Source organism: Nuphar pumila, chromosome 5 (genome assembly GCF_984573655.1).
Source record: "Nuphar pumila chromosome 5, dmNupPumi1.hap1.1, whole genome shotgun sequence".
Classification (NCBI taxonomy): Eukaryota; Viridiplantae; Streptophyta; class Magnoliopsida; order Nymphaeales; family Nymphaeaceae; genus Nuphar; species Nuphar pumila.
This window is the reverse complement of record NC_143253.1, coordinates 27,578,222-27,602,872: the sequence shown is the minus strand read 5'-3', so window position 1 is coordinate 27,602,872 and position 24,651 is coordinate 27,578,222. Positions and strand designations below refer to the sequence as shown.

At 38.6% G+C, this 24,651-nt stretch overlaps 1 protein-coding gene across 1 annotated transcript in view; it reads left to right on the top strand.

Annotated features, from left to right (window-relative positions):
• Nucleotides 1–24,651, top strand: part of LOC149837228 (uncharacterized) — a 43,055-nt gene that overhangs the window by 5,468 nt on the left and 12,936 nt on the right. The window contains exons 5-12 of the mRNA XM_090007997.1: nt 14–3,391; nt 15,144–16,065; nt 16,176–16,861; nt 18,202–18,294; nt 18,393–18,749; nt 19,664–19,802; nt 19,906–19,987; nt 20,095–20,212. Of these exons, the coding sequence (XP_089864123.1) occupies nt 14–3,391; nt 15,144–16,065; nt 16,176–16,861; nt 18,202–18,294; nt 18,393–18,749; nt 19,664–19,802; nt 19,906–19,987; nt 20,095–20,197 (5,760 nt within the window). The 3' untranslated portion in view covers nt 20,198–20,212. The remainder of the gene's footprint in view (nt 1–13; nt 3,392–15,143; nt 16,066–16,175; nt 16,862–18,201; nt 18,295–18,392; nt 18,750–19,663; nt 19,803–19,905; nt 19,988–20,094; nt 20,213–24,651) is intronic.

Below are 24,651 nucleotides of genomic sequence, written 5' to 3'. Positions count from 1 at the left end.
CAATGACTTCGCTGTTGGCATGCATCTTGCTGCTGCTGTTTCTACTGCTGCTGAAGCAATAGAGGATCTGCACAAGAAGCTTCTCTGTTCATATATTGAAGGTGTAGTATTTTATCACTCATTTGAAGAACTCAAGCGGAAACATCTTGTTGTGCTTGAAAGGAATCAATCAGCTGTTTTACTGCTTGGCCACACCTATTCTGATATTATGAAGATGGTTAATGCCTTTTGTGGGCTTGAGCAGCCTGCTGAGAAGGATGTGAGCTTTGGGGAGCTGCAAGATGTGCTACCCAAATCATGTGAAACACTTACTATGCAGTTGAATAACTTTCTGAATAAACAATCACTCCTTCATTCTGCAAAAGTTGAACTTGAGTCAGAGTTGTTGTCTAAAGTTCAGGAAATTGAAAATTTAACCCAAAAGATCCACTCTGTTGGTGATATAACTCAGGGTGGTAACATCTCTGATGATTTGAATGCATCCGCCTTTTCTGATGTTGCAAAACTTACAAATTTGGAGGATTCCCATCCTCAGTTGTCATTGCAAAAGGACGTGAGCGAAGGAATTACAGACCTCAGTTCACGTATTGATGAGGACTCATACACACTGGTCAAAAAGTTGATAAAAGCTGTTGAGGATGAAGTTCTGCCTGAACAAATGGTATTTGATGTGGGTAAGCAGCCATTAGAGTATTTAGAAACTTTGGTTCTCTTGCTTCTTGGAAAATATAAAGAAGTTATTGACCAATTGAATTTGTTAAGGAACTGCATTTGGGAATTTACTTCCAGGCCGGAACTTTTGAATGAATATAACGAGGTGCCTTTGCATGTGATGTTGAGGGAAGAGTTTGAGTTGAAGTCACTTAGTTTAAGCCAGCTGCAAGAGAGAATCCATCAGTTGAACTCCTTAAAAGTTCAACTAGAAGTTGAAATAGAGAACCTCAAAGAAGGTTTGACCAAGATGGAAGCAGACCTTGAGGCAACTTGTTTAGAATTAAGAAGTAAATATGTCGAACTTGAGCAGTCAGAACAAAGACTGGCTTCTGTCAAGGAAAAGCTTAGTATAGCAGTTGCTAAAGGGAAAGGTTTGATTGTGCAACGTGATGCATTGAAACAGTCGCTGTCAGAGAGGTCAAGTGACCTCGAGAAGTGCTGGAAAGAATTGCAGTCTAAGAGTGCATCACTTCATGAAGTTGAGACAAAACTTAAAGTTTACTCTGAGGCAGGAGAACGAATTGAAGCCCTTGAATCCGAGCTATCATACATTAGGAATTCTGCCACCACACTGAGGGAGTCATTTCTCCAGAAAGATTCAGTTCTTCAAAGAATTGAGGAGATTTTAGAGGAATTGGAGTTACCTGACCATTTTAACTTTGGTGATGTAACTGAAAAAATTGAATGGTTGGTCAGATCCAGCAGTGGAAATCCTGTTTTGATGGATTGGGATCAGAAAAGTTCCGTGGGTGAGGCTGGATTTATGGCTTCTGATATTTGGAAGGAAGATTCCCAGTCGAGCTTAAACCCTGTAGTTGAAGATCTCAGGAGAAAGTATGAGGAGCTACAGAGTAAGTTCTATGGTCTTGCTGAGCAAAATGATATGCTGGAGCAGTCCTTAATGGAAAGAAACAACCTTGTGCAGAGATGGGAAGAAATTTTGGACAAAATAGATATGCCACTGCATCCGAGGTCAATGGAGCCAGAAGATAGGATTGAATGGTTAAGAAACACACTCTGGGAGGCTCAACACGACAGAGATGCTTTCAGGCAGAAGATTGAGAGCCTTGTGGAATCATCTAGTTCAGCCATGGATGATCTGGAAGAGTCAAGAAATAAGATATCCAACCTTGATGCTGCACTTGGAACTGTTACACACGAAAAGGAACTTCTTTCAGGGCACTTTGAGAAACTTGCCCATGAGCATGAGCAACTCTTGGAGAGAACACTTCGACATGAACTGGAGAAGGAGAATTTTCAAAAACAGATTGTTTCATTGCAGAAAAAGATTCACGAGCAGAATACTGCCACCAATGAATATTGTTCCGCTATGGAAAAGGAAATAAAAGATCTGCAGGAAAAGATACATGAAGAGAATGCTTCCCATAAAAAGTATTGTGCTGTTACAGAAGATGAGATAAAAGAGTTACAGTCTTTAGTTCATGATGCATTGCTTCATCATGATATAACAGGAACTTCTTCTGGTGCTAACTACATGGAATCTTTAGGGGAATGTATCAAAATGCTTTTAGATAGTTATGAAACTCTCTCTTTGGAGAATTCTATTTTAAAAGCTAATGAAAAACAGAAAGAAATGGAACAAGCTAATACATTCATAGAGGAGCAAGCAATGTTAGCAACGGAAAAAAATAATGAGAGTTTGAAGAGAGAGCTTGAAGATGCTTTGTCTGCTTTATCCCTTGTAAAGGAAGAACGGGATCGAATCCTTGAACAATGTGAGTCTTTGGTCACTGATGTCCAAGCACTTGGTAAGCACAAAGAACATTTGGAGGAGCAACTAAGTCAAGAGGAGCAAAAATGTACTTCAACAAGAGAGAAACTTAGTGTTGCGGTTAGAAAAGGGAAAGCATTGGTGCAGCAGCGGGACCAGTTGAAACAGATTCTTGATGAGACCAACGCTGTGGTGAAAAGGTTAAAAGTTGAGATTCAGAAGCATGATCATGCTCTTGCAGAATATGAGCAGAAAGTTGGACAGTTACGAGGATACCAGGAGAGGTTTGAAATACTTGAATCTGAAAATGCTGTACTAAGAAATCACCTGGAAGAAACTGAGAACACCTTACAGAGCAAAATCGAAGCCTTGAATGGGGTTTTGACTGCTATGGATGCTATTAATATTACTGGTGCAGTTAACAACATTGATCCAGTGAAGAAAATGTTGTGGCTAGTACAGCTTGTCCATGATTTAGAGGCTCAGCGGGCTTCTTGTGAACAGGATGCAAGAAAATCAAAACAAGCAGCAGACTTACTTGTAGCTGAGTTAAATGATGTCCAAGATCGATTTGACGATCTTCAGGTGGAACTAGCAGAGAAAGAAACTGTAATTGCGACAATATCTGCACAGAGAGATGCTGCTGAAGCTGCCAAAGCAGAAGCTCTTTTACATCTTGAGCAATCAACTAAATACATTCTAGAAGATAGAAATAATAAACATCAGAAAGATTTGGCGCTAAGAATTGGAATTGAACAGCTGAGTGAGGCATGCAATGCTTTATATAGTCTGCTGGCTAATGGTTTCCACAAGGAAGTAGAAATATTTGGCAATGTAGAAACCAGATTGGTATCTTTCTTGAAGAAGATGGGTTCTAATGAAGTCATTGACTTTCCTGTTCTTGAAGTTGATGGCATGGTCTCAACAAGTGAGCAATTAGATAAGGTAATATTTGTTAATTTCGGCTCATGAATATTTTGTATAGCATATGGTAGGTTAAAAAGAACAAGTAGTCAATGCATTTTTTAGGTTATTGTCTCTTTTCCTAGTTTTCCTGTATCTGATAAGAGTGGACATTTCTAGGATAATTTGTCATGATCATTGTTTCTAGATTATGGATTTTATAATGATTCCAGTTCTTTTCTGTGATTTCATGTTAATTTGGCTGACAATTTGCAAAGGTGTCATTATTCATTGGTTAAACTGATTGTTTGTCAGTATTTCTAGACCATCTGCATGTGTCTTTATACACATGAACACATATAATAGTAATAATAACAGCAGCAGTGACAGTAGCATTTTTTCTGAAACAAAAATTGATAGGACGCTACCTGCTCAGCTGTTAAAAATTTCTGGCATGTGCTCAGTATGAGTGCTAGTTTTGCTTGTTTTGGCCTATGGAAGTTAACTAAATTCTTTGTGGCTTCTTGTTCGGTTTGTTGTTCGATTTCTTTCTTTTGCTTGAGGGCACACTTGTGTGCCAGCCCTGGCAACGCAAACTCGAGGCCCTCTTTCCCCGCAGAAAGTGGACTTTGTTTTAAACGGCCACTCAAAGGGTGGTTGGACTTGTGTTCCGCAGAAAAGCGCTCTGCAGAAGATGGTGCCATGGAGCTCTCTTCAGCAGCACACAAACGTGCCCTAAGAGGCCTGTTGAATCTTGTAAAAGTAACCAGAATATAGTTGGTTGCTCTTTTTTCGTTGATTTTGAAAGCTATAAAGAATACTGTGGCTTTGTAAAATATTCTTTGGACTTTAGGTATTACGTTCTTGTTAAGTCATAGAAGGCATGATTTTGCGTTTCTAAAGTTTCAGTATGTTATGTGGTATAGGATCCCTTGGCACATTCTTTTTTATTCTCTCGCTTCATTTTGTGAGTTTTTCCTTGCACCAGTATCGAATGTACCTAACATATTTCTATTAGCATTTCAATTTGGTGCTTACTTTTGGCCTTATAGCTCCAGTGCAATTAGTGATGACATTGCCCCCCAATAAAGAGTGCAATAAAAAATTCATTTTGGTAACCATATATTGCTATTTGTATTCCACTTTGAAATACTTGTGAATTTTGATGAAAGTTGTATGTGGTTTCTGTTTGTTTCTGTAGGGAAACTATATTAGTGATTATATTTTTAGATGACTCACACCACTAAATAGTAGGAACATAAGGATCCCCTGGAAGGGTTTACCCAGTGCAATTTATGCAACAAATCTAACTAAACCACAAAATTTTGCATCTTCCTACTTTAGAACCTTGTTTTGTTGCTTGAAATTATAACATGTGCTTCATTTATTTGTTTAATGTTCTTCAGAAACGAGCTGACATGTGAACCTTAGTTTTGGGAACTAGCATTGCACAATGCATTTTTCTTTTTTGCCTTGAATTTTTGGGTTTTCAAAAAGGGGTAAAAAATGTAAGGAAAAACAATACAATAGATTGCCTCTTATGGACTTACAAGAGCTCAAGAACAAGGACCACTTATGGGTCAATACATAAACACATTCAGACAACCCACTAAGGGGCAAAAACACAAGTCAAAAAATAAATATTATTGAGAGTGAGGGTGCTCGAGAAAGCATAACCCATCCATGGGGTCACACCCCTTTATATACACACAAAGGCCCACATAGTGCCGTTGGATGCATCCCAATGGCTATAAATATAACCGTTGGGAGCTCCCAACAACTATATGTGGCTTTTTGCTAAAAATCCCAACACAAAACAGTAAAAAATAAGAAAAAAAATAAAGAAAAGGAAAAATACAAAATGACCAATGTGCCCCTAATGGGCACAACCTATTACACATGTGAAAAGACCAAAATACCCCTAATGGGTATTACCTATTACATCAATATATATATATATATATATATATATATATATATATATATATATATATATATATATATATATATATATATATGTATAAACACTTTCTCTCAAACTTATCACCAAAAGTTTGTCAAGTAAGAAATGAAATCGGAGAGAAGCAAGAACTTTTGTAAAGAAATCAATCGGTTGGAACTTTGATGCTACATAAGGCAGGATAATAGTCTTCTTAAGGTGTTCTTCATGAACATAGTGGCAATTCATTGAATGTGTGATTGTCAGCTATGTCGATGACAATTTTATTATCATAGACTCACAACATAACCTTGAGGGTGATTGCATATGCACCATCATGTCTTCCAATAACCTTCTTAACCACACGATTTCAGATGTCGTGGTAGCTATGATGCGATATTCAACTTCAATAGACGACAAAGACACCTTCTGCTGTTTCTTGCATTTTCAGGATACCAACGAATCACCTATAAACACACAAAAACCCGTAGTTGAGTGTCTATCATTAAGATCTCCTCCCCAGTCAGAGTCAGTATATACAATTAATTCAAGTCGGGGAAGAGGAAGACAAAAAAATTTCTTTTGAAACAAAATTTTGTAAATATCTAATAATGCGCATAACAACACTCATGTGCGCAATTGTAGGTGAATGTTGAAACTGGCTTGTTGTATGCATTGCATGAGAAATGTTAGGTCGGGTGATCGTTAAATAAGTACGGGCCCTAATCATCCGCTGATGAGGAGTTGGGTCTTGCAAGGGTGTCCTATCATCGATCTTCATCTTTGCATTGATAACTTCTGGAGTATCTATCCTATTTTCATTTGTAAAGCTAGACCTGTCATTAATCTCAGTGGTAAACTTGGATTGAGTTAGAAAATAACCACGTGCTACCTCACTCCCTAAAAAATATCTAACAAAACCTAGATATGTTATTTCAAAACTTTGTTTCAAAATATTTTGATATAACTAACTCCCTTCTAGTAATGTTCATATTATCAATGTAGAAAAGAAGAACAACACCTGCATCGGATTGCTTAGCAAACATAGCAGTGCCAATATAACAAGACTTAAAACCAAGTTTGACCATAACATAGTTTCAAACTATACAAAGTTTTATGTAAACAAAGAACCTTTCCTACTGGAATTTCATATCCTGGTGGAGGATCTCTGTATATTTCTTTTAGTTTACAATTTAAAAAAGCATTTTTGATATCCATCTGATAGATGTGTTAATTTCTAATTGCAACTACTGGTGCAAAGGTTTCATCATAGTCTATACCATATTATTGAGAATAACCCTTGGCAACTAACCTAGCCTTATATGATTATATCGTTCAAGGGAACCATAACTCTTGGTTTTAACCTTGTACACCCATCTGCAACCTATGAACTTTTTTCCTTTAGGTAAATCTGCTATTTGCCATGTGTTAGATTTTTCTAGAGCATCAACTTCTATGTTCATGGCTTCTATCCTTTTAGGATGGGTTTTTGCTTGTTTATAAGAATTGGGTTCGGAATAAGTTTTTTTTTGCTAGACATGCTTTATATTGAGAGAAAAAAGACTCATAGGATACAAATCTATCTGGGAGTCCAGATTTTTTAGTGGATCTCCTAAGGGTATAGATTCGTGTGACTCAAGGCTAGAATATTTGTTTAAGGCATTTGGTTGACTATCATTGTCTCTTCTGCTATATTGAAGAATGAGAGGGTTACTTCTATCTACATCATGGATTACATCACCATGAGTATTTAGTTGAGGTTCTTCATTCAAAATATCGATACTTAAAGAATCTTCCTTATCTTTAGGAAGCAATTCAAACAAGAAAGAGAAATTACTAACTTTTTAGGTACATTTTGATAAAAAAATCTTTTCTTTTCCAAAAAAGTCACATTTCTAGAGACATGAAGTCTCTATTATTATAAAGATCATAACATCTAAATCATTTTTGAATTTCTCCGTATCCTAGGAAAACACAAGGAATTGCACAAGAGGACAATTTGTCATTTTTGTTTGTAGGAACAAAACATTTGCATCCAAAAGTTTTCAATCTAGACTAGTCGGGGAAAATTTTGTAAAGTTTTCAAGATGGATAATGTTTTGAAGCTTGACAGAAGGAATACAATTTATGAGATAAACATCGGTAAGGGTGGCTTCGACCCAAAATTCCTTTGGGATATTTTTTAAAATGAGAAGTGTCCTAGTAATTTCTATGATATGCCTATGTTTTTTTTCTACCAAGCCTTTTTGTTGAGGGGTATAAGGACAAGTTCTTTGGTGTACAATTCCATTTAGTTTTAAAAACTTTTTGAAATCATTTGACATAAACTCCTCCCTGAAATGGAGCGAAAAGTAGTTATATTGGATTCAAATAAATTCTCGACTAAGTTATGAAATAATTTAAAAATTGCAACTACTTCATTTTTGTGCCTAAAAAAATAAATCCATGTGTATCGAGAATAATCATCAATAAAGATTACATAATAAGCATAATCACCCTTAGATGCAATTGGTGCTAGACTCCATACATTTGAATGTACTAATTCAAGTGGTTTAGTAGCAAAAAAGGTTCTCTCTTGAAATAAAATGTTCTTCATTTTTTCAAGAATACAATCAGTGCCATGAAATTTTTCATTACAAAATTTTCTCAAATGAGGTACATTGGATAATTTAGATATGCTAGTACAACCTAGCCTTTGATGCCACAGAACAATATCCAAATCTTGTACATTGTAACAAAAAGTATTTTGAGAATTATCAATCGATCTATGTAGTAAAAATCTCCTTCTTTATGGCCTTTCTCAATCTGCATTTTGGATTGAAGATCCTGCACTAAACATTGTTCCAATAAAAAGGAGATTTTACAACCATGATTGGCTATTTGAGAAACGAAAAGAAGATTTAAATTGAGTTTTGGAACAAATCTAATTTTTGGTATAAAAATTTGAAGGATTTTTAAAATCACCAATCCCTTTTATGTCAAAAGAGGAGCCATCGACGGTTAAAATATTAGATCTACTTGAATTATTTATACATTCGAAAAATAAATAATTATGAGAGGTCATATGGAAAGAAGTACCAGAGTTCGAGAGCCAAAAATTTTTACCTGGAAGAGAAGAGGAGACCGCGACACCCGTGACGAAAGATGATGAACCTTTGAGAAGCGGTTGTAGGGCCTCAACTAATTGGGATAACGACATGGTTCCAACGGATTTGAAATCTTCATTGGTTCCATTATTATCCTCGTATGATGCATCTACGCTCTTCGCTTATCCTTTCCTTTAAATTTGGGGTAATATGGCTTAATGTGCCCCAATTTTCCATAATTATGGCATATAATCTTCTTCCTTCTTTTATCATTACGTTTCCTCCCAAAGTTGGGTCTTGTGAAGTGAGGAGACTTGTAGGTATTAGTGTTGGCACCATTTCTTTGGACCGCCAACACATTATCTTTAGGTTCCTTGGACTCGGTCATGGTCTTCAATGTAGTTTCTCTCGTACATACTTCGGCCAATACTTCATGAAGAGGAGGAGTCTCATCTTTCTCACGATGAGTGATGGTGACCGTCACATGTTCAAATTCGGGTCTAAGGCCTTGCATAAATCGAAAAAATTGCTCTTCTAAGATTTATTTATTTTCTTAGATGCGCTTAATTGGGTGTGTTCCAAATAGGCTTCAATTTCGCCACTTGGTCCCATAATCTTTTTAAGGACCCATAGTACTCATGCACACTTTTGTCACCTTGAGTACACTTATGGATCTTGTTACATATTTTCCATTTATTAGTGGCATTTATTTGGGTATACGTTTGCTTGATAAAAGTTCAAGTCTCATCCGCTTTTTCACATGGCTCATCAGACGTGCTTCCCACGAAGAGAGAGTGCACTTTAGCATGATTTACTTTCGATGCCCTATAGGTATTTTTGTAATCCAAGAGAGATTTATCTCTCTCATTTCCTTCGAGCGTCTCTTATTTAGATGTACCATCTTCTCTCGCAACAACTTTGGTAAGAATAAGTTGAGCTTTCAGAGTAGAACTATCAACAAAGTGCCATAATTCTTACTCAACTAGGATTCTCTTTACCTCGATGACCCGCATGTTGTAATTGGTCCCATCAAATTTGATGGGTACAACAATTACAACTTCCTTATCGGCCATGAAAGCAAAAAGAAAAGAGAGAAAGAGAGAAAAGAGGAGGGAGATAAGAAAGTTGGAGATGGTTGATGGCACGTTTCCCAAAGCAACAAATTGGCATTCCTTCGATCTTCACAGTCCTCCATGCTATATTCAAATACAAATTACAATCAAAGAGCATAAAAAATCTGATACCATATAATGAAAGAGGGAAAAACAATACAATAGAATGTCTCTTGTGGGCTTTAAAGATCTCAAGAACAAGGACCACTTATGGGTCAATACATAAACATATTCACACAACCCACTAAGGGGCAAAAAACACAACTAAAAAATATAAATATTATTGAGAGTGAGGGTGCTTGAGAAAGCATAACCCATCCAAGGGGTAACACCCCTTTATATACACACAAAGGCCCACATAGAGCCATTGGCAGCATCCCAACGACTATATTTGGCTTTTTAATAAAAAGCTCAACACAAAATAGTAAAAAACAAAAACAGAAAATACAAAATGACCAATGTGCCCCTAATAGGCACCACCTATTACACATGTGAAAATACCAAAATACCCCTAATGGGTATTACCTATTACATCAATATTGTATATATATATGTACAACTTAACAATACATCCCTCAAGGTGATTTTCTATTTAAGCTTCCTCTATCTTATGTTCATGTCTTACTAGTTGTTGACAATAAAATTCTTCCAGATTAAAATATTAAGTAGTTCCTTTTTTGGTTTGGGATGTATCTCATCAACAATTGGGTGCAGCCACAGATACACAAAAAATTTAGTCTGTTCAGGCCTCTTAGAGTTTGATGGCACTAGATAGTGATCTGTTCTTTTTCTTTCTGTGTTAATCTGGCGGTCATGTGGTGCCTCATGGAAATTTTTTCTGGTTATACTAGGGTTCTTGCCTTTTACATTGATCTCAATTGTATTTCTTCATATATTTTATGTATAGTTGATGCAGTGGTGAGGGTCGGCTGCAACTTATCTGCTGGCTGGCTGAGGAAATATGACTCTCACGTTCAGCAATGGGCAGAAAATAAGAGAGACAGTCACCCAAAATGATGGTGACTGTGTGAAAACCTCCTTTTATTGGAATAGAGAACTTCAATGAACGAAAAAACAATGTTGAATAATAAATGAAAATAGCAAACAAGGCAAAGGAATGAGACAAAAGGGAAAGAAAGTAAAAAATGCTGGAACGAAAAGGCTGCTGCCAAGGAATTAATCTTCTCTGTCCTTCGTAAAACCCTAGGAGAGGGTTTTAACTATTCAACTGGCGGATCCGGGTCTTCTTCTTGATGGATCTGGATCCGAGACGAGATCTGGGTCTTCTTCTTGATGGATCTGGATCCGGGTCATGGGTCTTGGAGTAGGGTCTGGGTCCATCCTGCCCTGCATCATTCTCTCCTGGTGGGAAAGAAGTCGGCTCTGACGACTTGTTGTCTCCACAGTAAGCATATAGATCAGACACCTTAGATGTAGGAGAAAGGTGCCAAGTTTTGGGCAGCCCAAGGAGGGAAGATCGGTCAAATAGGCCTGCTAGCCAGGGCAACCCGGTCTCCTTGGTGGGAAGGAGAACTATCCTATGACCCTGAAAGACAAATGTGTACGTATTCCTACGACCATCATGGATGGTCTTACGGCCAAACTGCCAGGGACGTCCCAACAGGATGTGACACGCACTCATGGGCGCCACGTCACACCACACTTCATCGTGGTAATGCTTCCCCATAGAGAACCGAACTAGACAACGCAGGGTGATGGGCACCTCGTTGCCTTTCTTAAACCATGCCATTTTATAAGGTTGGGACAATTTTTTCTGTTTTTAGGTTCAAGGTGGACACGACACTCTCGGACACCATATTCTCGCACGCTCCAGTATCAATGATAACATCACACGCACGCCCCTCATAGTTACACCGGGTTCTAAAAATATTATTTCGTAACCATTTCGTGGGGGCCGACTCTCAGGATGTGGTCAACACATGACGGATGGTTAACAAATTTTCGATGCTGCCATCGAACTCTACGACTTTCACCTCGTCACTCCCCTCAACAAGCGACTCACCCTCGCTCTCACTATCGGACACAGACTCAACAATGCCCTCTGCTAGATGAGTGTTCTTATTCATGGTGGGACACTTGGACGCAATATGACCTAACTCTTGACACCTAAAACAACGAACGATGGACTCATTGGGCTTACCCTTGGATCTGGTGTGGTACGCGGGTCCAGACTGATCGGGTTTGATAGGGTCGACTCCTTGGGTGGACTTTGAGTCTTCTTTCCTAGGGGAGCTCGCTCCCCTGGTTGGGAAACTCAACTTGGGTTGACTGGACTGATCACTACGGGATGTCCTATGTTCCTGCCTCCTTTTCAGTTTCTCCTCTATATTCATAGCATAACTACTTGCCTGATCTAGTGACTCGGCCGTGATACAACTGAAGTCGTCAGAAATAGTAGGACGGAGACCAGAAATATACCTCGTGACCTGCTGGCGGGCAGTCTTCTCGATCTGCACTCGTAGGGAGAGACGATGGAACTCCGCAGTGTAATCCGCCACAATATTGGTGCCTTGACGCAGGGTCAGGTACTCCTTGTAGGCTCTCTCAGCGTGATCTGACAGCACAAACTTAGACTGCATCAACCGCTGCATCTCTCCCCAAGTCTGTACACGCTCTAATCCCTGTCGCTCCCTCGACCGCTGCATCTCGACCCACCATGTCTGTGCTAGGCCTCTCAACCGAGTAGAGGCTAGGGAGACACGGCGGTGCTCGACGACATCGTGGTAGCCGAAGAAGAATTGGACGGCATATAACCAATCAAAGAACTGCTCTGCATCGAACCGACCTGCTAACTCTGGAAGCTCTAACTTCACCCCATACGTGGAGGGGCGCTCTGGTGCTCTCTGCTGACGGGCCTCCACCAAGCCTGCAGGGTATTCATCCCAAAAAGTATCGCCCCACACTGATCTATCATCGCGGTTTTGCTCGCCTGGCTGCTGGTGTTGTGTTACTCCAATGACGTGTGGACGACGCTCAGGTCGCACCGGTCCCTGCTGAATCTGCCTCGGTCTGGCTGGCCCATGAGTGGGCACCATCTGCGGCCGGTATTGGGGTACTGGGATGACGGGAAGTCCAAGGTAGGGTGGAGGGTTCAGATGGGGTTCGGGTTCCTGATGGGTAGGGTTGGCATAATATGGTTGTGGGTTAGGAATATGGTGTTGGGGCGGGTGCTGTAGTGGGTTCTGGGTCGGGGTTGGGTGGACAGGTGGTTTTGGTTTTAGGTGCAGGGTCTGGTGGTTATCTTGATGGGTTGAGTCGCCCGATGGGATATGGATCGGGCCCGCTCCTACACTACTCGTCGGACCCAGATATGGATGGGTTGGATCGAGGTTCGAATTGTGGGGATAAGAAGCTTGGTTTGAACTCGATCCCCGATCCATAATATTATGGGTCTGGTTTTGACCCGGCTCAAATCCAAACTGGAGCTCCGTCCGGGTCCGATATGGGTCTGGGTCGGAAGGGGGTCCATCATGGGGATAAAATTTAACGAGTTGGATCTGGTTCGGGACAGTCCGCGAACCGGACCCAACGGGGTAAGCTGGATGAAGGGGTTCTGGCGCCAGACCCGCTCCCTGAGACCCAACGGACGATCCCAGCGACGCGGGCCCAGGCCCTGTAGTCATGAGGACTGGATCGGACCCTCCTGGGTTCAATCCAATCAGCAGGCCCCCCCCCCCTGTTCCAGTGCGCGGGTACGCGGTCGCTAGGCCTCCGTGCGCTAAGTCAGGGGGGTAGCAGGTTGTCTCCCCGGGTCGGGTCGACAGAACAGGGCCCGATGAGATACCCAGAGAAACGCTGGGGCCTTGTCGTCCCGTTCCGGCCTGTAGTGCCCCCGGTTGCCACGAGCTGGGGCCTACCGATGGGCCCAGCGTAATACTGGGGTCCCGATGATTCGGGCCGGCCTGCGTGGTCGCAGGGTGCTGGTACCCCAGAATCGGTCCTGAAAAAGGACACAGTGGGACGCCGATTCCTTGCAGGGTCGAATTAGCCTGCGATGCAGCCACATTGGCAAACTGCCTTGAGTTCGGTACCCCCACAGAGGGAACGTCGCCCATCGAAACGCCCCGAGGTAGCTGGAAAGTACCCGGATTGGGAGTGTGCATCGGTGCCGTCGGGAGCGAAGGGATACGACTGTGCTGAAGTTGGTTCGGCGGACAAATTGAAGAAAGGTCAGGGTTCACGCCTGTCGCCGCGCCATCCACCAGATCTGCGCCTGCGACTATGGGTTGTGTCCTGGATGATTCAAGGGTCACCAGTCGTTCATCGAAGCCATCCATTCTTTTTGACAGACCGACAATGTCCTTGCTCATCCGCAACATGTTTTCTTGGATTTTTGTGAGCACAACCATCACACGCAGCATCAGATCTTCACTGCAAGCCTCCTTACGTTCCTCGCCTCGTGCCGGATCGGTCCCTGCTTCAAGAGCCATATCGCTGATGAAGGTGGGCGCGGGCTCTGATACCACTTTGATGCAGTGGTGAGGGTCGGCTGCAACTTATCTACTGGCTGGCTGAGGAAATATGACTCTCACGTTCAGCAATGGGCAAAAAATAAGAGAGACAATCACCCAAAATGATGGTGACTGTGTGGAAACCTCCTTTTATTGGAATAGAGAACTTCAATGAACGAAAAAACAATGTTGAATAATAAATGAAAATAGCAAACAAGGCAAATGAATGAGACAAAAGGGAAAGAAAGTAAAAAATGCTGGAACGAAAAGGCTGCTACCAAGGAATTAATCTTCTCTGTCCTTCGTAAAACCCTAGGAGAGGGTTTTAACTATTCAACTGGCGGATCCAGGTCTTCTTCTTGATGGATCTGGATCCGAGACGAGATCCGGGTCTTCTTCTTGATGGATCTGGATTCGGGTCACGGGTCTTGGAGTAGGGTCTGGGTCCATCCTGCCCTGCATCAATAGTCATTCAAAAGTATGGAGAAATTGATGGAGATGTAAATCATAGGATAAAGGTTGGGTGGATGAAATAGAAAAATGCAACTGGAGTGTTGTGCGATCGTAGAATGCCATGGCGGTTGAAGGGAAAGTTTTATAGGACGACTATTAGGCCCACTTTACTATATGGTACAGAATGTTGGGCTGCCAAGAGACATCATATTCAAAAAATGAGTGTAGCTGAGATGCGTATGCTTAGATGGATGTGTGGAAATACAATAAAAGATAAGATTCGGAACGAGGAAATACGTAAGAAGGTAGGCGTTGCACCCATTGAAAATAAGATGAGAGAGAATCGTTTACGGTGGTTTGGACATATTCGGCGAAGGCCTAATGATGGTTAGAAGGATGGAGAAATGGGAAAATATATTAGTTAAAAGAGGTTGGGGTAGGCCTAGGAAGACTTGGATGGAGATGATAGGAAAGGATATGAATGCTTTGAGCCTCACCGAGTACATGACATTGGATAGAAATGATTGGAGGAGAAGGATTCTTGTGGAAAACGCAGAATGATTTTCTTTGTTGGTTCATATCGCCGACCCCAATTGTTTTGGGATGAAGGTGTAGTTGTTGTTTTTATGTATAGTCAGCGATAATTCTTTTATTTAATTCCACTATTCACTGTTTATGCACTTGCAAGTAACTGCACCCTTATGTCTTATTTTACCTTGTTTTTCTTCTCAGGAGGCAATTCCTGCATATACAAAATTGTCGGAACTTCAGTTGGAAGAATACAACAAAGATCATGATATTTCTGATCTTTTTGAGTTTGTTGGTCATGGCCTGCAGACATGCATGAAGAGAATAACTTGGATTCATGAAAGATCACTGAAGCAGTTCTCTGATTTTAGCCAAAGTTCTAAATGGCTAGGCAAAATCATTGAGAATGGTGAAAGAGAAATCACAAATTGCACAGAATCTTCAGCTTCTTTGAAGAGATACGTATCTGATCTTGAGGAAAGGAAAAAGGAGAAGGACACTGAACTGGGTAGGATGCACAAGCTCATTGTGCTAGTTTATGAAGCATGCAATAGTTCAATTTTGGAACTTGAGAATCATATGTATGTAGCATCTGCACCTGGCTTAGCTTATGGAATGCATTCTCCATCTTCTGGAATGCATGCATTTAAAGCAAGAATAATCCAACCACCTCCCATGTACTCTGAGAATGAAGGAAATGAAGACGAAGGCAAGTTCAGTTTAAGTGAGGAGTCTGTCAAGACAATGGCTGATACTTTACTGTCTACTGTTAAGGATTCAACTAAGAAGTGGTTTGAGATGACAGAAGAAAATCGAAAGGAATTGAAGGCAACAGTTTTCGATTTACAGAAACAAATACAAGAAAAAGAAATCCAAAGAAACAGGATTTGTGCAGAGCTCGTTTCTCAGATTAAGGAAGCTGAAGCAACTGCCAACAAATACTTGAAGGATCTCCATTCTACCAAAACCAGGGAGATTGATCTGAAGGAAAAGATGAAAGTGCTGGAACATTCACTTGAAACGTTGCAGTTGGAGGTCAATGATCTTTCGGGTTGGGAGGCCTCTTCAAGAGAGTTACAGAAGAAAGTTGAATCCCTGACTGATTTGTTGACCAAAAAAGATCAAGGTAACCTATGTTTCTCAATTTGCTTTGAAAATTCTCTGGCTACTACCCTTCTAATATGGACTAATATCCTGTTTGTCGTAATTTTTGTATTGGAAACTTGCTACATGAAGAAATTGAGGGTCTCATGCAAGCACTGGATGAGGAAGAGATGCAGATGGAAGACATGGCAAAAAAGGTGGAGGAGCTAGAGAAAATTATACAGCAAAAGAATCATGCTGTAGGAAACCTTGAATCGTCTCGGGCAAAGGCTGTTGCCAAGCTTTCTTCTACATTAAGAAAGTTTGATGAGTTGCACCACTTTTCGGAAAACCTTCTTTCGGATATTGAAAATTTTCAAGTGCAATTGCAAGGTCGTGATGAAGAGATCTCATTTTTACGCCAAGAAGTGACGAGATATACCAATGATATCCTCACACTGCAAGAGAACAACAAAATGAATTTGACAGAGGTGCATGACCTATCTACGTGGTTGGAGACGATGGTTTCACGTCTTGGGGTGCATGACATAAATTCTGATGACATGAAGCATGGTAAGGTTCACGCGCTCATGGAGTTATTAGATGCACATATTGCTTCTATTATCTCAGAATTAGAAGACTTAAGGCTTGCTGCTAGAAGCAGAGATTCTGCTTTACAAGGTGAAAGGAATAAATTAGAGGAGGTATTACAGAAAGTGCAAATGCTTGAGAATTCCATAAAAGAAAAGGACTCCCGATTACAATTAGTCTCAGGAACATGGGAATCTGGACAATTAACAGGTCTCAGTACCTCAGAAGCATTAGAGATTGAGTCAGTGGTATGTCCTGAATTTTTCTTTCCTCGGCTATGCAATGCTTATCTTTTTTGCCGTCGCTTGAATATTTCTACCACACTCATTTTTTTAGCATTGCCAAATTGAAAATGCTTATGGAATTTTTGGTTGGTGAGCTAATATTTTTTTTCCATATTTGATTGTGTCACTCTTCTACAACATTGATTGGACATGGTCTTGGTTGTGGTGTCTTCATTGATATTCTTTCAGATATGGCTCTCAATGCAATGATTGATGTTGTTTGCTTTCTTCAATTTTGGCTTGGCTTTTGAAACTTCTTATTTTCTATATTTCCTTTTTCAAATTGTGAAATTAGTTTGATGAAACATGTAAGGCTGACTGACTTGTTTGCTCTTTCGTGTTTTAAGCTTCACATTGTTTTTAAATTTCAATGCTCATGGTGAATCAACCTGTGACATGCTATAGTTCTTGGAAAGAGTGGACCCAACCTTGACTCAGCTGATTTGGATGTTACTCTTGTTGTTGAAATATTTGTATTATGTTGCATCCATGTAGTCTTATAATATGCTTTTTAGACTTCCTTAGTTATTTTCTCGTCAAGAAAGGTACCTGGATATGTCTTAAATTCTTAATACTCTTAGTAATTGGGAAGTTTTTACACTTCCTCTGGATTCACTTTACACTATCTGGGAATGTGTTGGTTGGGAATGCAACTTAGACGTGCATACTCTCATTTTATGATTAATAAGGCTATTATCTCTGGAAATTTACTGTGAACCCTTTGTTAAAAACATGAATCATTCTCATCTAGTGGGACCAATATATTTTATTGGTTGGTTTTTGAAGTTCATGCAAGCCTGGTCCTGGAGCTTTCTCCAACTTTCTTCTGGATCTTACCCAAGTGTAGGCAACTTGTAGAATGAATGTGTTAGAGTATAGTGGTCCAATTCTGCATTTCCCCTGTATATAAAACTTGAAAAATACATATGGTTTAGGGCCTTGGTTGAATTTTAATTGGTTCGGTCAGAATAGACATGGTCCCTCTCACCTACAACTGTCAGAATAATGTTGTTTTATGTTGTCTATGCCCCCTATTGATACTTTTTACCACAGTGTTTTCCATCTCCCTAAAATTGAAAAAAGAACAATCAGGTGCTGCTACTTATCGTAGCTATTTGAGTAATCTATTTTGTGTAATGCCTAATAGCAACTCTTGATTCAGCCAAAACGTTGCATGTGCCTTGGAAGATTTTGTTTTTTTGTAGGCATCACAGGATATGCTAAGAAGTTTTTATCCATGACTATAGTGCTTTTCCTGTTCTTGACATGTAATATAATCTTTGGAAGTCAAATTTTATGGGTAGGCTCTCAAGGCTGAAACCAGTGAGAAGGAGGATAGCATCAGTTGGGAATACACACCTTCAGGGATTTTTTCAGTTAAATCTCGCTCATCCCTTGTGAGAATCCTTGACTGCTCCTTTTCCAAAACAGGTAGGGGGTTGGGGTTTGCCTATGACAAAGATTTTAACATGGATTCTCCCTAAATATGGTGCAGACACATTCCAATCAGAAGAGGTCTCTATATGGGTGCTGCTGCATGTGTGATAGAGTTGAGAAGTCGACTTTCCATCTAGTCTGGTCTTGTTCATTTCTCTACTCTTCCATTTGCTGGATAGACTTGAATTTCTATTTCAGTTCGAGTTTTAGAGGAATTCTAATGAATCCTGCTTGCTGGGTGCTTATCCAGACAAAAAAAAACAGAAAAAGCAAAAAATCCTGCTTTCTGGGCAAAAGGAAAGAAACGAAGAGCCACTGGAGATGGCAACTGATTTTTGCTTGGTGGTTAGTGTGCTTGACTTCTTGGACAGACATGGTAGGACATCTGAAGTTTGATGCTAAAAATGCTCAGACTGTTCATTGACTGATTCAGCTGGAAAAATTGCCGACCTGACTGCATATTCACATCTGAAGTGTGTCTGTCGCGTGTGGGTGTGTGCATGTGCATGTGTGTGTGTGCTTGTGATCTTCCATAAATGTCAGCTTTATTGGTCTACATGGTTATTTATCAACATTTTGTTGTTAAATATAAGGTATGTTTTTTGTATGTGGACTGACCTACCTCCTTTTGCTTGTAATTTTCAAATCTATATGGACTTACAAATGCAATATCTTGCACCAACACAAACTTTTATATGTAAGTTCTGGCCATAAAAAAGAAGCCTAATCGTGTGTTACTTCAAACTATTATCTTTTACAGGTAAGACATAATGCTTATTCGTTGTTTTGAGTCCAGGCATGTAATTTATGCTTCATCACGTTAGGAGTGTTAGGACTGCAAAACTGAAGCAATAGCTAGACCTACGTAGAAGAGTCTGGCTTGTATAGTTCCTTTTGCTATGGCCATCTCACCATTACTAATGTGTTTTTCTGCCTTCTAGCATTATAACTTCTTGGAAGACATAGCCACTTAATCATGAATTCCCACGCTTCTTGATGTTAATGTCTGTTTGCACTTCGCATTGTGGTTCCTCATCTATTTCTTTTACATAATATATGGTCAAACAGGAAGACTCTCTCATTTCATATACAGAAAATTTGACTATCCATCATTAACTGTCAAGCCTTATCCCATGCATGTGGGATTTAGTGATTCACATTTCTTAGTGGCAGTTGAGCTGTGACTTTTTGGGTGATTGCCAATGGACAATGCATCCCATACTTCTTGATAGAAAATTGGAAGGTTTATTTGCATTTTTGTTGTGTAAGGCTGGTTCTCATTTATTGCATTATGCACTTAAAATTCAACTTTTTTTATTGTGTTTTTAGGGACAGCGGAACAAGAAAGTGGTTACTTTGGGCCCTATTATATCTCATGCACGGAATGTCAGGAAAGTTGCCAATGATCATGTTGCTGTTGACATGGAGGCTGGCAGCAGTCTGTCAGATGCAGAAGATGATGATAAAGGTCAGTTCTGCTCTTTTGCTGCCATCCTTTTATAATGCTTTATAGTGATCATGGGATGGGAATTCGTGAATACATTGTTGATGAGATATCTTTTAATTTGAAGGTCATGTTTTCAAGTCACTAACCACATCGAGCATTGTACCAAGGATCGCAAGGCCTTTAGCTGACAGGATTGATGGACTATGGTATGCCTTTATTCAGTAACCATGTCATTGATATAATTTTTTACATTTTCTCATCTGTTCATATTTTTGTTTCTGTACATTATTTGATTTCTCTGTTACCCAACCAGGGTTTCGGGCGGGCGAGTGTTAATGAGGCAGCCCACTTTTAGGCTTGGAATTGTAATCTATTGGATTGTAATGCATGTACTATTTGCTGCTGCTATTATCTAACAAGACTTCTCTCAGGTAAGTTATGAATCATGTTGCAAACGCATGTTTTAGTATAATTGTTGGATTGCTTTAAGCTTGTCTATTGTCTTTAGGTATTTATCTCCACTGCTTCAGCAATCACTATTTAATTGGAAGTTCATAATGATCCTGCTTCTGTACATTATGATTTGAAATTACCATCCAAAGTTATGGAAAATGAAAAAATATTTTTGAATTTTCTCAATTTCATTGATGAAAATTATTGGGAAATTGGACCTGCCTCCTTCTGTGATGATTATGTGATAGTTACAAGGCTCCATGATGTTTAGAGTGTAAGTATTGGTGTTTGGCATACTTAGTACGCCATTTTCTAGAGGGAACCTTACACAATATTTTTGATTTTTCTCAATTTCATTGATGCAAATTAATTCGAAATTGGACCTGCATTCTTTTGTGATGATTATGTGATAGTTACAAGGCTCTATGATGTTGAGAGTGTAGGTATTGGTGTTTGGCGTACTTGGTACGCCATCTTCTAGGGGAACTTTATTGGTTGGTGAAAGCAAAAGAACATCACTGGTGTGGAAGAGAGATTATGACAAAAGTGAGAAATTGGCCATATCAAATGGTTGGGTACTATTGGTTGGAGAAAGGGAAACAATTGTTTTTTAACTGGAGTAAGGTGGTCATAAAAATATCCTTTTTTTCTTTGTTTCTAATCAAATGTATTTGCCACTCCTAAATATGGTTGATAGAATATCAAAAAACAACAACTACGCCTTCATCCCAAAACAATTGGGGTCAGCGATATGAACCAAAAAAGAAATTCATTTTGGGTCTTCCACATGAATCCTTTTCCTCCAATCATTTCTATCCAACGCCATGTCCTCGGTGAGGTTCAAAGCATTCATATCCTTTCCTATCATCTCCATCCAAGTCTTCCTAGGCCTACCCCGACCTCTTTTAACTAATATATTTTCCCATTTCTCCAACCTTCTAACTGGAGCATCATTAGGCCTTCGCCGAATATGTCCAAACCACCGTATAGAATATCACTATATTCAAATTTATCAAAGGTATGCTGGGACATTCTTATGGTAGTATCTCTTAAGTTGTAATATAAGTATATATATTTAACTATATATACTTATATATATGTACGTACATATATACATTAGATTTTTATAAAGCTTCAAGCTCAATGTTTATGGCATCTATCTATTCAGGATGATTTTTGGCTTGTTTATATGTAGTGGGTTCAAAATAGGAGAATATTTCGCTAGACATGCTCTATATTGATGGGAAAATGACTCATAGGACACAAATCTATCTGGGGGTCTAGATTCCCTAATGAATCTTCTAAGGGTACTAGATTCATGTGACTCAAGGCTAAAATATCTTTCAAAGGCACTAGGCTGACTATCATTACCTCTTTTTCTGTATTGAAAAATTGAAAGTTCACTTCCATCTACATCATGATTCTCATCACTGAGAGTATTTAGTGGAGGTTCTTCATTCATAATATCAATACTCAAAGGATCTTTCCTTATTTTTAGTAAGTAACTCAAACAAAAAATAACCAAATTTATCTATATTATATATATAAATACATAAATGCACACACATACATGTAGTGTTAGCTTAAAACTGTTAAAAATTATATATATACCCTCCCCGCACCATCGCACCCAAGTTTTTTTAAAGTGCTGCATCGCTGCATCCACACCCGCATTCGCATCTGCACCCGTATCCACATCCACACCTGCACTCACACCTATGTGACATAGATTACTAGCTTTCTTAGGCAAACTTTGATCAAATGAACTTTCTTTTTCCAAAAAATGTCACATTTCTAAAAATATAGAGTTCATCATTTTTTGAGATCATAGCATCTAAAACCTTTCTGGGTTTTACAATATCCGAGAAAGACACAAGGTATTGCTCTCAGAGACAATTTGTCATTTTTGTTGGTAAGAACAAAACATTTGCAACCAAAGGTTCTCAATCTAGTATAATTCGAGAAAATTTTGTAAAGTTTTTTAAGAGGTGTAATGTTTTGAGTCTTGACAAAAGGCATTCTATTTATGATTTAGACATCAGTAAGTGCAGTTTCGGCATAAAATTTTTTTGGAACATTTTTCGAAATGATTTGAGTTATGGTAGTTTCTATAATATGCCTATGTTTTCTTTCTGCCAATCCAGGGATGTAACGCAGGATCTTTGATGTACTATTCCATTCAGTTCCAAATGTTTTTTGAAATCATTTAACATAAATTCTCCTCCTGAATCAGAGCGAAAAATAACTATATTAGTCTCAAATAAACTTTTGACTAAATTGTGAAAAGATTTGAAAATTTCAAATGCTTCATTTTTGTGGCTAAGAAAATAAATCCATGTGTACCGAGAATAGTCATCAATAAAGATAAGATAATAAACATAACCACCCATAGATACATTTGGTGCTGGTTCTCACACATCCAAATGTACGAGTTCAAGTGGTTTATTAGCAAAAAAGGTTCTCTCTTTAAAGGGATTGACACTCATTTTTCCAAGAATACAATCACTGCAATCAAAATCTTCATTACAAAATTTTCTTAAATGAGGCACATGGGATAATTTAGATATGTGAGGATGACTTAGCCTTTAATGCCACAAAAAATATTCAAATCTTGTACATTGTAACAAAAATGTATTTTTAGGAATAATCAATCGATTCATGTAGTAGAGATCTCATTCTCTATGGCTTTACCTAATCTTCATTCTGGACTAGAAATTCTGCACCAAACATTGGTCCAATGAAAATGAGATTCTACAACCATGATCGACTATTTGAGAAACAGACTGGAGATTCTGCACCAAACATTGGTCTCATGAAAATTGAGTTTTGGAACAAATCTAATTTTACATATAGAAAAATTTGAAGAATTTTTTAAATCACCAATCCTTTTTATGTCATGAGAGGAACCATCGACAGTAGAAACATTAGATACACTTTAGTTACTTCTACATTCAGAAAGTAAAGAATTATTGGAGGTGATGATCACTTGAGAAGCGGTTGTAGGGCTTCTACTTTCGGACAATAACATGGTTCCAATGGATTTGGAATCTCCATTGGTCTCACTCTTATCCCCTTGCGATGCATTTAGGCTCGCCGCATTTTGCTCATCCTTTCATTTGAATTTGGGGCAATAAGGCTTAATGTGCTCCGGTTCTTCACAATTATTGCATATAATCTTTTTCCCCCTTCACCAATATTTTGCCTTCCAAAATTGGATTTCGTGAAGTGAGGAGGCTTATAAGTGTTGGTGTTAAACTCCGGGTCTTGAGATGGCAAACACATTGTCTCGGACATGGTCTTTCGGCCAAAACTTCATGTATGGGTGAAAGCTCATATTTCTTACGATGAGTGATAGTGACTCTCACTTGTTTAAATTCGAATCTAAGGCCCTTCATGAATTGGAAAAATTGTTCTTCAATGATTTGATTTCTCCTTAGAAGAACATCATTGGGTTTGTCCCAAATAGGCTCCAATTTTGTCATTTGGTCCCAAAGTCTTTTGAGAGTTCTATAGTTCTCTAACAAATTTTTTTCACCTTGTTTACAATTATGGATCTTATCACACAACTCTCATTTGTTAGTGACATCTCTTTGGGTATATCTTTCCTTAATAATGGTCCATGCCTCATATGCTCTTTCAAACTCTAAAATATTTTTATATGGTTCACTCATGAAATGGCATGAATTTCGATGCACTATGAAATGAATAATATATTTATATATTATATATATATATATATATAACTATATATACATACTATATATAAATATATTATATATATGCATACATATATACATATATTAATAATACATAAAAATAGTGCATTTATCTTAACATGCCCCCTCAAACTTACATGACTCACTAGAAGTTTGAAAATACAAATAAAGAACCCATTACATAAAAGATTTTCATTGACTTCATCAAGTTATTTCATTAGTTGCCTCCTTAAAGGGTGCTCTTGATCTTCAAACATATGCTCTATTATACAAAGGGTTTTTAGAATCTTTAATATCATCAATGCTTGAAATATGTAAATGAAGTTCACAAAATATCCCAACTATGCACATATATATCATAAGAAGATTTCAAAAATTGCCTATATTATTTATATATTATGGAGAGGATGCCCAAACACAAAAAAAATATAATATATAGAAAATATTTAATAAGACAATTTAACGATTTTCAAATCATTTAAAGTAAGAAAAAATTTTGACATTAATTTTGAAAAATCATTATAGTTATTGAGATACTCACCTCAATAGATAATTTTTAAGAAATCATAGTTCTTAATTCATATGAAAACATAATTACATATTATCATAATGAGAGCTGCATGCATAAAATATCTCAAAGATAAACTCATAAATCATTAATCACTTTAAATATTCATGAAAATATGCATTACTCAAAGTCA